General features: G+C 46.9%; 1 protein-coding gene across 2 annotated transcripts; it reads right to left on the bottom strand.

Annotated features, from left to right (window-relative positions):
- Positions 1-360: 360 nt before the first annotated feature.
- LOC146009887 (uncharacterized) lies at positions 361-14,267 on the bottom strand. 2 transcript variants are annotated; one of them, XM_083150483.1, is made up of 5 exons: positions 14,192-14,267; positions 9,929-10,078; positions 5,788-5,979; positions 3,745-3,817; positions 361-1,464 (listed from the first exon to the last, which is right to left on the bottom strand). In XM_083150483.1, the coding sequence occupies exons 2-5, from the start codon at positions 10,034-10,036 to the stop codon at positions 578-580; spliced, it is 1,260 nt and encodes a 419-aa protein (XP_083006609.1). In that variant the 5' UTR covers positions 10,037-10,078; positions 14,192-14,267; the 3' UTR covers positions 361-577. The 2 variants fall into 2 exon arrangements, with proteins under 2 accessions (XP_083006609.1, XP_083006610.1); XM_083150484.1 differs by having other exon boundaries at positions 361-1,461.
- Positions 14,268-15,743: the final 1,476 nt, after the last annotated feature.

Raw genomic sequence — 15,743 nt, 5'->3', positions numbered from 1 at the left:
ATTTTACAACAACAAAAGGTTGGATCACCTCAGCGAGGAGCCCAAGGATGGAGGATTAATACACTTACTGACGTTTGTTCCTATATTAAATACTTTACACATACAGCCTAAACTGTACAAATTATGGTTAAAAATTATATTTTTGTCATTTCCCAAAAACAGAACATTAAACTAGCTTCTCATGGAAATCATCATCTGGTGTGCCATGTAATAGAGTGAGAGAATCAGAAAGTGAGAGATTTGGTAAGAAATCTCCAGGGTTTTTTTTAAAGTGGCAATCATTTACACTGCTAACCCAGTCTGATTTTGCAGTGTAAATGATTGCCGCTTTAAAAAAAACCTGGAGATTTCTCACCAAATCTCTCACTTTCTGATTCTCTCACCTTATTACATTTCACCTCAGATTTCTGTTTAAAACATTTCCCAAATGAAGTGGTGAATTTACTAAGATGGGAGTTCTGCTGAAGATGCGATTCTTCTACTTATTTCTGTAACATCTTCTAGAAAGCTAATACATATAATCTGATTGATACTCTCATCTTACGTAAACTTATCCCTAAGAACTTGATAATGGTTTCTAACCTATATGAGTCTTTACATGTCTAAGAAGATGAGATTTGCGTGTAAAACATTTCCCACACTCAGAGCATGGAAATGGCCTCTCACCTGTGTGATTCAGTTGATGTCTAACAAGATGTGGTTTGTGCATAAAACATTTCCCACACTCAGAGCATAGAAACGGTTTCTCACCTGTGTGAGTTCTCTGATGTGTAACAAGATTTGCTTTCAAGGAAAAACATTTCCCACACTCAGGGCATGAAAATGGCTTGTCACCTGAGTGAGTTCTCTGATGTCTAACAAGATCAGATTTGCTTGTAAAGCATTTCCCACACTCAGAGCACTGAAATGGTTTCTCGCCTGTATGTCTTCTTACGTGTGCAACAAGATCTTTTTCCTGTGTAAAACATTCCCCACACTCACAGCACAGAAATGGTTTCTGACCCATGTGCTTTCTCAAATGTCGAGCAAGTTCTGACTTGTATGTGAAACATTTCCCACACTCAGAACATGGAAATGACTTCTCATCTATGTGACTTCTCTGATGTCTGATAAGATCTGATTTCTGTGTAAAACATTTCCCACACTCAGTACATGGAAATGTTCTCTCACCTGCCTTAGCTGACTGATGGGTAATAATCGGTATGTTCTGTGTAGAACATTTGTCATCTTTACAATGAAACAAAGCTCCTTCTTTAAGAGATGTAACAGATCTACCAATATCAGAGTCATCAGGAAAACATTTCCCATGATCGGAAAGGTCAGACGATATAGATGAATTATGAAGTATTGGATGAGTAACTAGGGCGATAGGTTTTTCTTCCATTTGGATGTTATCTTCAATTTCATCATCTGGAGATGAAACGAGATGATCCTCTGAGACATTCCGGCTGCTACATCCATCTGCTGGGAATAAAATTTAACAATGCCAGATAACGATAATTATGGTAATCTTATGCCATTACAGAGGCTGGCGGAGGAGGGATAATGGTACGGGGACTAGTGGAGGAGCGATAATGATACGGGGGCTGGTGGAGGAGGAGGGATAATGGTACGGGGGTTAGCAGAGGAGGGATAATGGTACGGGGGCTAGCAGAGGAGGGATAATGGTACGGGGGCTAGTAGAGGAGGGATAATGGTACGGGGGCTAGCAGAGGAGGGATAATGGTACGGGGGCTGGCAGAGGAGGGATAATGGTAAGGGGGCTGGCAGAGGAGGGATAATAGTACGGGGGCTGGCAGAGGAGGGATAATGGTACGGGGGCTGGCAGAGGAGGGATAATGGTACGGGGGCTGGCAGAGGAGGGATAATGGTACGGGGGCTGGCAGAGGAGGGATAACGGTACGGGGGCTGGTGGAGGAGGGATAACGGTACAGGGGGCTGTTGGAGGAGGGATAATGGTACGTGGGGCTGGTGGAGGAGGGATAACGGTACGGGGGACTGGTGGAGGAGGGATAACGGTACGGGGGGCTGGTGGATGAGGGATAACGGTACGGGGGGCTGGTGGAGGAGGGATAACGGTACGGGGGGCTGGTGGAGGAGATACACCAGAGAGTGCGGGGAGGAGACTGGTCAGATCTCTGGGCTGGTAGCACACAGTGACATGATGTGAGGGGGAGAGCAGGAGTATAATAGGGGCTGATGGCTCCTGATGTATGAGATACACCAGAGAGTGCGGGGAGGAGACTGGTCAGATCTCTGGGCTGGTAACACACAGTGACATGATGTGAGGGGGAGAGCAGGAGTATAATAGGGGCTGATGGCTCCTGATGTATGAGATACACCAGAGAGTGTGGGGAGGAGACTGGTCAGATCTCTGGGCTGGTAACACACAGTGACATGATGTGAGGGGGAGAGCAGGAGTATAATAGGGGCTGATGGCTCCTGATGTATGAGATACACCAGAGAGTGCGGGGAGGAGACTGGTCAGATCTCTGGGCTGGTAACACACAGTGACATGATGTGAGGGGGAGAGCAGGAGTATAATAGGGGCTGATGACTCCTGATGTATGAGATACACCAGAGAGTGCGGGGAGGAGACTGGTCAGATCTCTGGGCTGGTAACACAGTGACATGATGTGAGGGGAGAGCAGGAGTATAATAGGGGCTGATGGCACCTGATGTATGAGATACACCAGAGAGTGCGGGGAGGAGACTGGTCAGATCTCTGGGCTGGTAACACACAGTGACATGATGTGAGGGGGAGAGCAGGAGTATAATAGGGGCTGATGTATGAGATACACCAGAGAATGCGGGGAGGAGACTGGTCAGATCTCTGGGCTCGTAACACACAGTGACATGATGTGAGGGGAGAGCAAGAGTATAATAGGGGCTGATGGTTCCTGATGTATGAGATACACCAGAGTGTGCGGGAAGGAGACTGGTCAGATCTCTGGGCTGGTAACACACAGTGACATGATGTGAGGGGGAGAGCAGGAGTATAATAGGGGCTGATGGCTCCTGATGTATGAGATACACCAGAGAGTGCAGGGAGGAGACTGGTCAGATCTCTGGGCTGGTAACACACAGTGACATGATGTGAGGGGGAGAGCAGGAGTATAATAGGGGCTGATGGCTGCTGATGTATGAGATACACCAGAGTGTGCGGGAAGGAGACTGGTCAGATCTCTGGGCTGGTAACACACAGTGACATGATGTGAGGGGGAGAGCAGGAGTATAATAGGGGCTGATGGCACCTGATGTATGAGATACACCAGAGATTGCGGGGAGGAGACTGGTCAGATCTCTGGGCTGGTAACACACAGTGACATGATGTGAGGGGAGAGCAGGAGTATAATAGGGGCTGATGGCTCCTGATGTATGAGATACACCAGAGTGTGCGGGGAGGAGACTGGTCAGATCTCTGGGCTGGTAACACACAGTGACATGATGTGAGGGGGGAGAGCAGGAGTATAATAGGGGCTGATGGCTGCTGAAGTATGAGATACACCAGAGTGTGCGGGGAGGAGACTGGTCAGATCTCTGGGCTGGTAACACACAGTGACATGATGTGAGGGGGTAGAGCAGGAGTATAATAGGGTCTGATGGCTCCTGATGTATGAGATACACCAGAGAGTGCGGGGAGGAGACTGGTCAGATCTCTTGGGCTGGTAACACAGTGACATGATACTATAATATAATATAATAGTATACTATACTATTCTGTAATAAGTGTTTATTACTCACCTGTGCTGATACCTGTAGGGATTTCCTCCTCCTTACACTGCTGATCACTCCTCTCATCAATCAAATGTTCTTTCTAAATAACCCACCAAAAAATAATGTTTAATTTGTGTACAATCCTGACACACACAATGGTACAGTCATCACCCAGACACATTCCCCGGTGTTACTGTATAACGTCCCATTCCCAGCAGTCACCTCTCCGGTCACATCCCCCGGTGTTACTGTAGAACGTCCCATTCCCAGCAGTCACCTCTCTGGTCACATCCCCCGGTATTACTGTATAACGTCCCGTTCCCAGAAGTCACCTCTCCTGTCATATTCCTCGGTGTTACCGTATAACATCCCATTCCCAGCAGTCACCTCTCCGGTCACATCCCCCGGTGTTACCGTATAACGTCCCATTCCCAGCAGTCACCTCTCCGGTCACATCCCCGTTGTCACTGTATAACGTCCCATTCCCAGCAGTCACCTCACCGGTCACATCCCCCGGTGTTACTGTATAATGTCCCATTCCCAGCAGTCACCTCTCCGGTCACATCCCCCGGTATTACTGTATAACGTCCCATTCCCAGCAGTCACCTCTCTGGTCACACCCCCCGATGTTACTGTATAACGTCCCATTCCCAGCAGTCAACTCTCCGGTCACATCCCCCCGTTGTTACTGTATAACGTCCCATTCCCAGCAGTCACATCCCCCGGTGTTACTGTATAATGTCCCATTCCCAACAGTCACCTCTCCCGTCACATCCCCGGTGTTACTGTATAACGTCCCATTTCCAGCAGTCACCTCTCTGGTCACACCCCCCGGTGTTACTGTATAACATCCCATTCCCAGCAGTCAACTCTCCGGTGACATCCCCGGGTGTTACTGTATAACGTCCCATTCCCAGCAGTCACCTCTCCGGTCACATCCCCCGATGTTACTGTATAATGTCCCATTCCCAACAGTCACCTCTCCCGTCACATCCCCGGCGTTACTGTATAACGTCCCATTCCCAGCAGTCACCTCTCCGGTCACATCCCCCGGCGTTACTGTATAACGTCCCATTCCCAGCAGTCACCTCTCCAGTCACATCCCGGTGTTACTGTATAACGTCCCATTCCCAGCAGTCACCTCTCCTGTCACATCCCCCGGTGTTACTGTATAACGTCCCATTCCCAGCAGTCACCTCTCCGGTCACATCCCCCAGTGTTACTGTATAACGCCCCATTCCCAGCAGTCACCTCTCCGGTCACATACCCCGGTGTTACTGTATAACGTCCCATTCCCAGCAGTCATCGCTCCTGTCACATCCCCCGGTGTTACTGTATAACGTCCCATTCCCAGCAGTCACCTCTCCGGTCACATCCCCCGGTGTTACTGTCTAACGTCCCATTCCCAGCAGTTACCTCTCCGGTCACATCCCCCGGTGTTACTGTATAACGTCCCATTCCCAGCAGTCACCTCTCCGGTCACATCCCCCGGTGTTACTGTAACGTCCCATTCCCAGCAGTCACCTCTCCTGTCACATCCCCCGGCGTTACTGTATAACGTCCCATTCCCAGCAGTCACCTCTCCAGTCACATCCCCGGTGTTACTGTATAACGTCCCATTCCCAGCAGTCACCTCTCCGGTCACATACCCCGGTGTTACTGTATAATGTCCCATTCCCAGCAGTCATCGCTCCTGTCACATCCCCCGGTGTTACTGTAACGTCCCATTCCCAGCAGTCACCTCTCCTGTCACATCCCCCGGTCTTACTGTATAACGTCCCATTCCCAGCAGTTACCTCTCCGGTCACATCCCCCGGTGTTACTGTATAACGTCCCATTCCCAGCAGTCACCTCTCCGGTCACATCCCCCGATGTTACCGTATAACGTCCCATTCCCAGCAGTCACCTCTCCGGTCACATCCCCCGGTGTTACTGTATAATGTCCCATTCCCAGCAGTCACCTCTCCGGTCACATCCCCCGGTGTTACTGTATAACGTCCCATTCCCAGCAGTCACCTCTCCGGTCACATCCCCGGTGTTACTCTATAACGGCCCATTCCCAGCAGTCACCTCTCCGGTCAGCAGCTGAATGATCTTGTTGGTGAGTTCCAGGATCTTCTGGTCATTGTGCCTCTCATGTATCAGTGAGTGAGGTGGAGGCATCGTGATGGGGCTCTGGGTCCTGCTCAGTCCTCCTGACACACGGGGACAGCTACTGGGTGTCTCACACTCACCGGATGTCTTCTTCACTACTGTGTAACCCTGTGTATTGGGGGAGACATCTCTGCATTATTACTATAGATATAAGTGATGTCACTGTCACCTCCCCGGTCACATCCCTGCATTATTACTATAGATATAAGTGATGTCACTGTCACTTCCCTGGTCACATCTCTGTGTTATTACTATAGATATAAGTGATGTCACTGTCACGTCCCTGTATTATACTATAGATATAAGTGATGTCACTGTCACCTCCCCGGTCACGTCCCTGTATCATTACTATAGATATAAGTGATGTCACTGTCACTTCCCCGATCACATCTCTGTATTATAACTATAGATATAAGTGATGTCACTGTCACCTCCCCGGTCACCTCCCTGTATTATTACTATAGATATAAGTGATGTCACTGTCACCTCCCCGATCACGTCCCTGTATTATTACTATAGATATAAGTGATGTCACTGTCACCTCCCTGATCACGTCCCTGTATTATTACTATAGATATAAGTGATGTCACTGTCACCTCCCCGGTCACATCCCTGTATTATTACTATAGATAATAAGTGATGTCACTATCACCTCCCCAGTCACGTCCCTGTATTATTACTATAGATATAAGTGATGTCACTGTCACCTCCTCGGTCATGTCCCTGTATTATTACTATATATATAAGTGATGTCACTGTCACCTCCCCGGTCACGTCCCTGTATTATTACTATAGATATAAGTGATGTCACTGTCACCTCCCCGGTCACATCCCTGCATTATTACTATAGATATAAGTGATGTCACTGTCACTTCCCTGGTCACATCTCTGTGTTATTACTATAGATATAAGTGATGTCACTGTCACGTCCCTGTATTATACTATAGATATAAGTGATGTCACTGTCACCTCCCCGGTCACGTCCCTGTATCATTACTATAGATATAAGTGATGTCACTGTCACTTCCCCGATCACATCTCTGTATTATAACTATAGATATAAGTGATGTCACTGTCACCTCCCCGGTCACCTCCCTGTATTATTACTATAGATATAAGTGATGTCACTGTCACCTCCCCGATCACGTCCCTGTATTATTACTATAGATATAAGTGATGTCACTGTCACCTCCCTGATCACGTCCCTGTATTATTACTATAGATATAAGTGATGTCACTGTCACCTCCCCGGTCACATCCCTGTATTATTACTATAGATAATAAGTGATGTCACTGTCACCTCCCAGGTCACGTCCCTGCATTATTACTATAGATATAAGTGATGTCACTGTCACCTCCCTGGTCACGTCCCTGTATTATTACTATAGATATAAGTGATGTCACTGTCACGTCCCTGTATTATTACTATAGATATAAGTGATGTCACTGTCACCTCCCAGGTCACGTCCCTGTATTATTACTATAGATATAAGTGGTGTCACTGTCACCTCCCTGGTCACCTCCCTGTATTATTACTATAGATATAAGTGATGTCACTGTCACCTCCCCAGTCACCTCCCTGTATTATTACTATAGATATAAGTGATGTCACTGTCACCTCCTCGGTCACATCCCTGTATTATTACTATAGATATAAGTGATGTCGCTGTCACCTCCCTGGTCACGTCCCTGTATTATTACTATAGATATAAGTGATGTCACTGTCACCTCTCCGGTCACGTCCCTGTATTATTACTATAGATATATGTGATGTCACGGTCACCTCCCCGGTCACGTCCCTGTATTATTACTATAGATATAAGTGATGTCACTGTCACCTCCCCGGTCACGTCCCTGTATTATTACTATAGATATAAGTGATGTCACTGTCACCTCCCCGGTCACGTCCCTGTATTATTACTATAGATATAAGTGATGTCACTGTCACCTCCCCGGTCACGTCCCTGTATTATTACTATAGATATAAGAGATGTCTCTGTCACCTCCCCGGTCATGTCCCTGTATTATTACTATAGATATAAGTGATGTCACTGTCACCTCTCTGGTCACATCCCTGTATTACTACTATAGATATAAGTGATGTCACTGTCACCTCTCTGGTCACATCCCTGTATTATTACTATAGATATAAGTGATGTCACTGTCACGTCCCTGTATTATTACTATAGATATAAGTGATGTCACTGTCACCTCCCCGGTCACGTCCCTGTATTATTACTATAGATATAAGTGATGTCACTGTCACCTCCCCAGTCACCTCCCTGTATTATTACTATAGATATAAGTGATGTCACTGTCACCTCTTCGGTCACATCCCTGTATTATTACTATAGATATAAGTGATGTCGCTGTCACCTCCCTGGTCACGTCCCTGTATTATTACTATAGATATAAGTGATGTCACTGTCACCTCCCTGGTCACGTCCCTGTATTATTACTATAGATATAAGTGATGTCACTGTCACCTCCCCAGTCACCTCCCTGTATTATTACTATAGATATAAGTGATGTCACTGTCACCTCCTCGGTCACATCCCTGTATTATTACTATAGATATAAGTGATGTCGCTGTCACCTCCCTGGTCACGTCCCTGTATTATTACTATAGATATAAGTGATGTCACTGTCACCTCCCCGGTCACGTCCCTGTATTATTACTATAGATATAAGTGATGTCACTGTCACCTCCCCGGTCACGTCCCTGTATTATTACTATAGATATAAGTGATGTCACTGTCACCTCCCCGTATTATTACTATAGGTATAAGTGATGTCACTGTCACCTCCCCGGTCACATCCCTGTATTATTACAATAGATATAAGTGATGTCACTGTCACCTCCCCGGTCACCTCCCTGTATTATTACTATAGATATAAGTGATGTCTCTGTCACCTCCCCGGTCATGTCCCTGTATTATTACTATAGATATAAGTGATGTCACTGTCACCTCCCCAGTCACCTCCCTGTATTATTACTATAGATATAAGTGATGTCACTGTCACCTCTTCGGTCACATCCCTGTATTATTACTATAGATATAAGTGATGTCACTGTCACCTCCCCGGTCACATCCCTGTATTATTACTATAGATATAAGTGATGTCACTGTCACCTTCCCGGTCACGTCCCTGTGTTATTACTATAGATATAAGTGATGTCACGGTCACCTCCCTGGTCACCTCCCTGTATTATTACTATAGATATAAGTGATGTCACTGTCACCTCCTCGGTCACGTCCCTGTATTATTACTATAGATATAAGTGATGTCACTGTCACGTCCCTGTATTATTACTATAGATATAAGTGATGTCACTGTCACCTCCCCGGTCACATCCCTGTATTATTACTATAGTTATAAGTGATGTCATTGTCACCTTCCCAGTCACCTCCCTGTATTATTACTATAGATATAAGTGATGTCACTGTCACCTCCTCGGTCACATTCCTGTATTAGTACTATAGATATAAGTGATGTCGCTGTCACCTCCCTGTTCACGTCCCTGTATTATTACTATAGATATAAGTGATGTCACTGTCACCTCCCCAGTCACCTCCCTGTATTATTACTATAGATATAAGTGATGTCACTGTCACCTCCCCAGTCACGTCCCTGTATTATTACTATAGATATAAGTGATGTCACTGTCACCTCCCCGGTCACGTCCCTGTATTATTACTATAGATATAAGTGATGTCGCTGTCACCTCCCTGTTCACGTCCTTGTATTATTACTATAGATATAAGTGATGTCACTGTCACCTCCCCAGTCACCTCCCTGTATTATTACTATAGATATAAGTGATGTCACTGTCACCTCCTCGGTCACATCCCTGTATTATTACTATAGATATAAGTGATGTCGCTGTCACCTCCCTGGTCACGTCCCTGTATTATTACTATAGATATAAGTGATGTCACTGTCACCTCCCTGGTCACGTCCCTGTATTATTACTATAGATATAAGTGATGTCACTGTCACCTCCTCGGTCACGTCCCTGTATTATTACTATAGATATAAGTGATGTCTCTGTCACCTCCCCGGTCAGCAGGTAGATGATCTCCAGGGTGATAGTTATTATCCTCTCAGTCCTTGGACTCCTGTCCGTCTCCATCCTCAGGGAATCAGTGAGAATACAGAACATGTGACGTGTAATAAAGACTCCGGTTCCTCACAGCTGGAGCGCCTAGGAATAAATATAATACATATAACACGTCACAGAGAGCACATGTAACATAAGGGCAGATGCCGCATCAAAAGTATGAAAAGGTACTAAATCGCATCGGATCTAACAGAATCTGCTGCGCTATATAAGACACTGTAACGGAATCTGCTGCGCTATATAAGACGCTGTAACGGAATCTGCTGCGCTATATAGGACACTGTAACGGAATCTGCTGCGCTATATAAGACGCTGTAACTGGATCTGCTGCGCTATATAAGGCACTGTAACGTAATCTGCTGCGCTATATAAGACACTGTAACGTAATCTGCTGCGCTATATAAGACACTGTAACGTAATCTGCTGCGCTATATAAGACACTGTAACGTAATCTGCTGCGCTATATAAGACACTGTAACGTAATCTGCTGCGCTATATAAGCCACTGTAATGGAATCTGCTGCGCTATATAAGCCACTGTAACGTAATCTGCTGCGCTATATAAGACACTGTAACGTAATCTGCTGCGCTATATAACACACTGTAACGTAATCTGGTGCGCTATATAAGACACTGTAACGGAATCTGCTGCACTATATAAGACACTTTAGCGGAATCTGCTGCACTATATAAGACACTTTAGCGGAATCTGCTGCACTATATAAGACACTGTGACGGAATCTGCTGCGCTATATAAGACACTGTAACGGAATCTGCTGCGCTATATAAGACGCTGTAATGGAATCTGCTGCGCTATATAAGACACTGTAATGGAATCTGCTGCGCTATATAAGACACTGTAACAGAATCTGCTGCGCTATATAAGACGCTGTAATGGAATCTGCCGCGCTATATAAGACACTGTAATGGAATCTGCTGCGCTATATACAACACTGTAATGGAATCTGCTGCGCGATATAAGACACTGTAACGGAATCTGCTGCGCTATATAAGACACTGTAACGGAATCTGCTGCGCTATATAAGACACTATAATGGAATCTGCTGCGCTATATAAGACACTGTAACGGAATCTGCCGCGCTATACAAGACACTGTAATGGAATCTGCTGCGCTATATAAGACGCTGTAATGGAATCTGCTGCGCTATATAAGACACTGTAACGGAATCTGCTGCACTATAGAAGACACTGTAACGGAATCTGCTGCGCTATAGAAGACACTGTAACGGAATCTGCTGCACTATATATGACACTGTAACGGAATCTGCTGCGCTATATAAGACACTGTAACGGAATCTGCTGCGCTATATAAGACGCTGTAACGGAATCTGCTGCGCTATATAAGACACTGTAACGTAATCTGCCGCGCTATACAAGACACTGTAATGGAATCTGCTGCGCTATATAAGACGCTGTAATGGAATCTGCTGCGCTATATAAATATAATGCCCATTACACATTATACCACACACCGTAATGCCCATTACATATTATACCACACCGTAATGCTCATTTCATATTATATCACACACTGTAATGCCGATTACACATTTTACCACACACCGTAATGCCCATTACACATTTTACCACACACCGTAATGCTAATTACAGATTATACCCCACACGGTAATGCCCATTACACATTTTACCTCACACCGTAATGCCCATTACACTGCACACCGTAATGCCAATTACACATTAAGCCACATACCATAATGCCAATTACACATTATGCTGCACATCGTAATGCCCATTACACATTATACCACACTCCGTAATGCCAATTACACATACCACACTCCGTAATGCCCATTACACATTATGCTGCACATCGTAATGCCCATTACACATTATATCACACACTGTGATGCCCATTACACATTATGCCACAGATTGTTGAACGGAATGCCCCCAGTACTCCTGCTTATAAATAGTGCACCTTTCACAATGTGACCCAAAGTAGGGATGGCCATCGAACATCGATGATTCAAAGTCATTGATGGTTCATGGCCGATGTCAAATACTTTTGCCATAGATGGGGGAGAGCCAGATGGTTTCCCTCCATCGATGAAAAATCAATTAATTTTATCAAAGTGCTGGGACACTGAGCATTGCTCCGCCCCCGACACCCCTGAAGCCCCACCCCAGTGTTTTGATTGGCCCACAGGCCAATCAAACACAATGGATGACCATCGATATGTAAAAATATCGATGGTCAGCAATTGCATAGTTTAGCACTATCGATGGCCAGTTGCAGAATTGTCATTGATGGGAATGGGAACGATGGCCATCCCTACCCTAAAGGCGTCACTTCACTGCTGCTGCGGTGACAGGAGGAGAGCAGAGCAGCAGCTACACAGAGGAGAGGTGAGCTGTAGCTGCTCGGAGCGTGGAGGGGGGGAGAAAAGAGGCAGCCTCCCAGCTTCCCCGCTACATGCTGCTGCCAGCGGTGGGAGGTCCGTTGCCAGAGAGACGGGGTTGGGAGAGAGGAGGGAAGAAGCAGCTTCCATCTTTTCGGCAGCGGCACAATGCGGTAACAGACCGGACACCTGCCTCTACTCCGACCCACACATGACTCCTACATGGGAGTCCATGCTCCGGCTCAGAGGACCGTAGACTACCGGCCGACACATATCTATGTACCGGGGAGCCAGGGCAGAGAGCGCAATTTGGGCACATCATTCAAAAGTGTACGGGCCGCCATTTTCCGCCTGGCTGCCGCTATCCCTGTTGGGGACGTGTCCCAACTATGGAGGTGCTGGGCTTCCTTCCTTCCCCTAAGCTTTCCCTTGCATTCACGCAGACTGCTTTAGCAGGGATAAATGGGCAGGGTGCAGCGCTAAAACAGCTAGCGTGAACACTAATAACAGGACACCACAGGCTACTCCGCCTGTATAATAACAGGACACCACAGGCTGCTCATCCTGTATAATAATAACAGGACACCACAGGCTGCTCCCCCTGTATAGTAATAACAGGACACCACAGGCTGCTCCACCTGTATAATAATAACAGGACACCACAGGCTGCTCATCCTGTATAATAATAACAGGACACCGCAGGCTGCTCCCCCTGTATAGTAATAACAGGACACCGCAGGCTGCTCCACCTGTCTAATAATAACAGGACACCACAGGCTGCTCCCCCTGAATAATAATAACAGGACACCACAGGCTACTCCACCTGTATAATAATAATAACAGGACACCACAGGCTGCTCATCCTGTATAATAATAACAGGACACCGCAGGCTGCTCCCCCTGTATAGTAATAACAGGACACCGCAGGCTGCTCCACCTGTATAATAACAGGACACCACAGGCTGCTCCTCCTGTATAATAATAATAAAAATAATAACAGGAAACCACAGGCTGCTCCACCTGTATAATAATAACAGGACACCACAGGCTGCTCCTCCTGTATAATAATTAAAATAATAACAGGAAACCACAGGCTGCTCCCCCTGTATAATAATAACAGGACACCACAGGCTGCTCCACCTGTATAATAATAATAAAAATAATAACAGGAAACCACAGGCTGCTCCCCCTGTATAATAACAACAGGACACCAAAGACTGCTCCACCTGTATAATAATAATAAAAATAATAACAGGAAACCACAGGCTGCTCCCCCTGTGTAATAATAACAGGACACCACAGAGTGCTCCCACTGTATAATAATAACAACAACAACAACAGGACACCACAGGCTGTTCACCCCCCCCCCCTGTATATTAATAATAAAAGGACACCACAGGCTGCTCCCCCTGTATAATAATAATAATAATAATAATAATAATAACAACAACAACAACAACAACAGGACACTACAGACTGCTCTTCTGTATAATAATAATAAAAATAATAACAGGACACCACAGGCTGCTTCCCCTGTATAACAATAAGAGGACACCACAGACTGCTCCTCCTGTAAATAACAACATGAAACCACAGGCTGCTCCCCTGTATAACAATAATAACAACAACAGGACACCACAGGCTACTCCTCCTGTATAATAATAACAGGACACCACAGGCTGCTCCCCCTGTATAATAATAACATTACACTATAGGCTGCTCCCCCTGTATAGTAATAAAATGACACTACATGCTGCTCCCCTGTATAATAATAAAAGGACACTACATGGTGTTCCCCTATATAACATTACAATTACTTCTCTGCTCCGTCCCCCAGTGACCCGGATGTTTTTGCCGAGGGCGGGAATTGGCCGGATGTAAAGTGGAACGCAGAAGTTGATTGAGTGATGGAACTCAAAGACCAGACATGAGTTGGAACGCAGAAGTAGTGTGGAACGCACAGACAGGATTATAGTGGAACGCGGAAGTAGTGTGGAACGCACAAACAGGAAGTGGCGTGTCCCGGGCTCCGGAGGTGTCCCGCTGCAGAGGACTCCGGCCTGGGGTTCCCAGCTGTGTGTGTGGAGGATGATTAGTGATATAGGGGGCGGTATATGAGTGCAGGACCCCCCTCCCCCGCGGTGACTGCTCTGCATGGTAACCCCTTAGTGATCAGACTTCCTGTTACCATGGTAGTGAGTGTCCCCATAGTGTGTGTATGCTGGGAGGCCTATGGTGGCACTGTGCAGCCAGCTACATTGTGTACAGCTGGTGATGTCCCCTGACAGGTGGTGATATCCCTGTTCTGTCTGTGTCATGTGCTCATTGTCCCTGTGCCCCCTGTGTTACCATCCTGTGCCCCTCCTGTGTTACTGTCCTGTGCCCCCCCTGTGTGTTACCATCCTGTCCCCTGTGTGTTACCGCCCTGTGCCCCCATGTGATACTATCTGGCCTCCCTGTGTTCTACCGCCATGTGCCTCCCTGTGTGTTACCGCCCTGTGTCCGTCTTTTACCGTCCTGTGCCCCCCTGTGTGTTACTGCCCTGTGCCCCTCTGTGTTACCGTCCTATGCCCCCATGTGACACCATCCTGCCCCCTGTGTTTTACCATCCTGTGCCCTCTTGTGTGTTACCGTCCTGTACCCCCCTGTGTGTTACCGTCCTGTGCCCCCCTGTGTATTACCGTCCTGTGCCCCCCCCCTTGTGTGTTACCGTCCTGTGCCCCCCTGTGTGTTACCATACTTTGCCCCCCTGTGTGTTACCGTCCTGTGCCCCCCTGTGTGTTACCATTCTGTGCCCCCCTGTGTGTTACTGTCCTGTGCCCCCTGTGTGTTACCGTTCTGTGGATGGTAACACACAGGGGGCATAGGGCGGTAAAACGGGGGGGGGGGGCGTGTTACCGCCCTGTGCCCCCTGTGTGTTACCATCCACAGAACGGTAACACACAGGGGGCACAGGACGGTAACACACAGGGGGGCACAGGATGGTAACACACAGGGGGGGGCACAGGACGGTTACACACGGAGGGGCACAGGACAGTAACACACAAGGCTGCCATGTACAGTACAGTATCACACCTTTACAGGTAGGCTGTACAGTACAGTGCATCCACTTGTACTAAGGCTGCCGTGTACAGTACAGTACCACACCTTTACAGGTAGTCTGTACAGTAAAGTACATCCACTTCTACTAAGGCTGCCGGGTACAGTAAAGTGCATCCACTTGTACTAAGGCTACTGTGTACAGTACAGTATCACACCTTTACAGGTAGTCTGTACAGTACAGTGCATCCACTGGTACTAAGGCTGCCGTGTACAGTAAAGTGCATCTACTTGTACTAAGGCTGCTGTGTACAGTACAGTATCACACAT

The sequence above is a fragment of the Crinia signifera genome, chromosome 6, assembly GCF_055691185.1.
Source record: "Crinia signifera chromosome 6, ASM5569118v1, whole genome shotgun sequence".
NCBI lineage: Eukaryota > Metazoa > Chordata > Amphibia > Anura > Myobatrachidae > Crinia > Crinia signifera.
This window is presented reverse-complemented; position numbering and strand designations above follow the sequence as displayed.

What these genes read in the sequence shown, in the direction of transcription:
- LOC146009887 (XM_083150483.1), bottom strand. Translation starts at nt 10,036, where the DNA reads ATGTTCTGTATTCTCACTGATTCCCTGAGGATGGAGACGGACAGGAGT. An exon ending in TTCAGCTGCTGACCGGAGAG is followed by an intron (nt 3,818 to 5,787) that starts GTGACTGCTGGG and finishes TGGGTTATTTAG; the next exon opens with AAAGAACATTTGATTGATGA. An exon ending in CCCTACAGGTATCAGCACAG is followed by an intron (nt 1,465 to 3,744) that starts GTGAGTAATAAA and finishes TTTTATTCCCAG; the next exon opens with CAGATGGATGTAGCAGCCGG.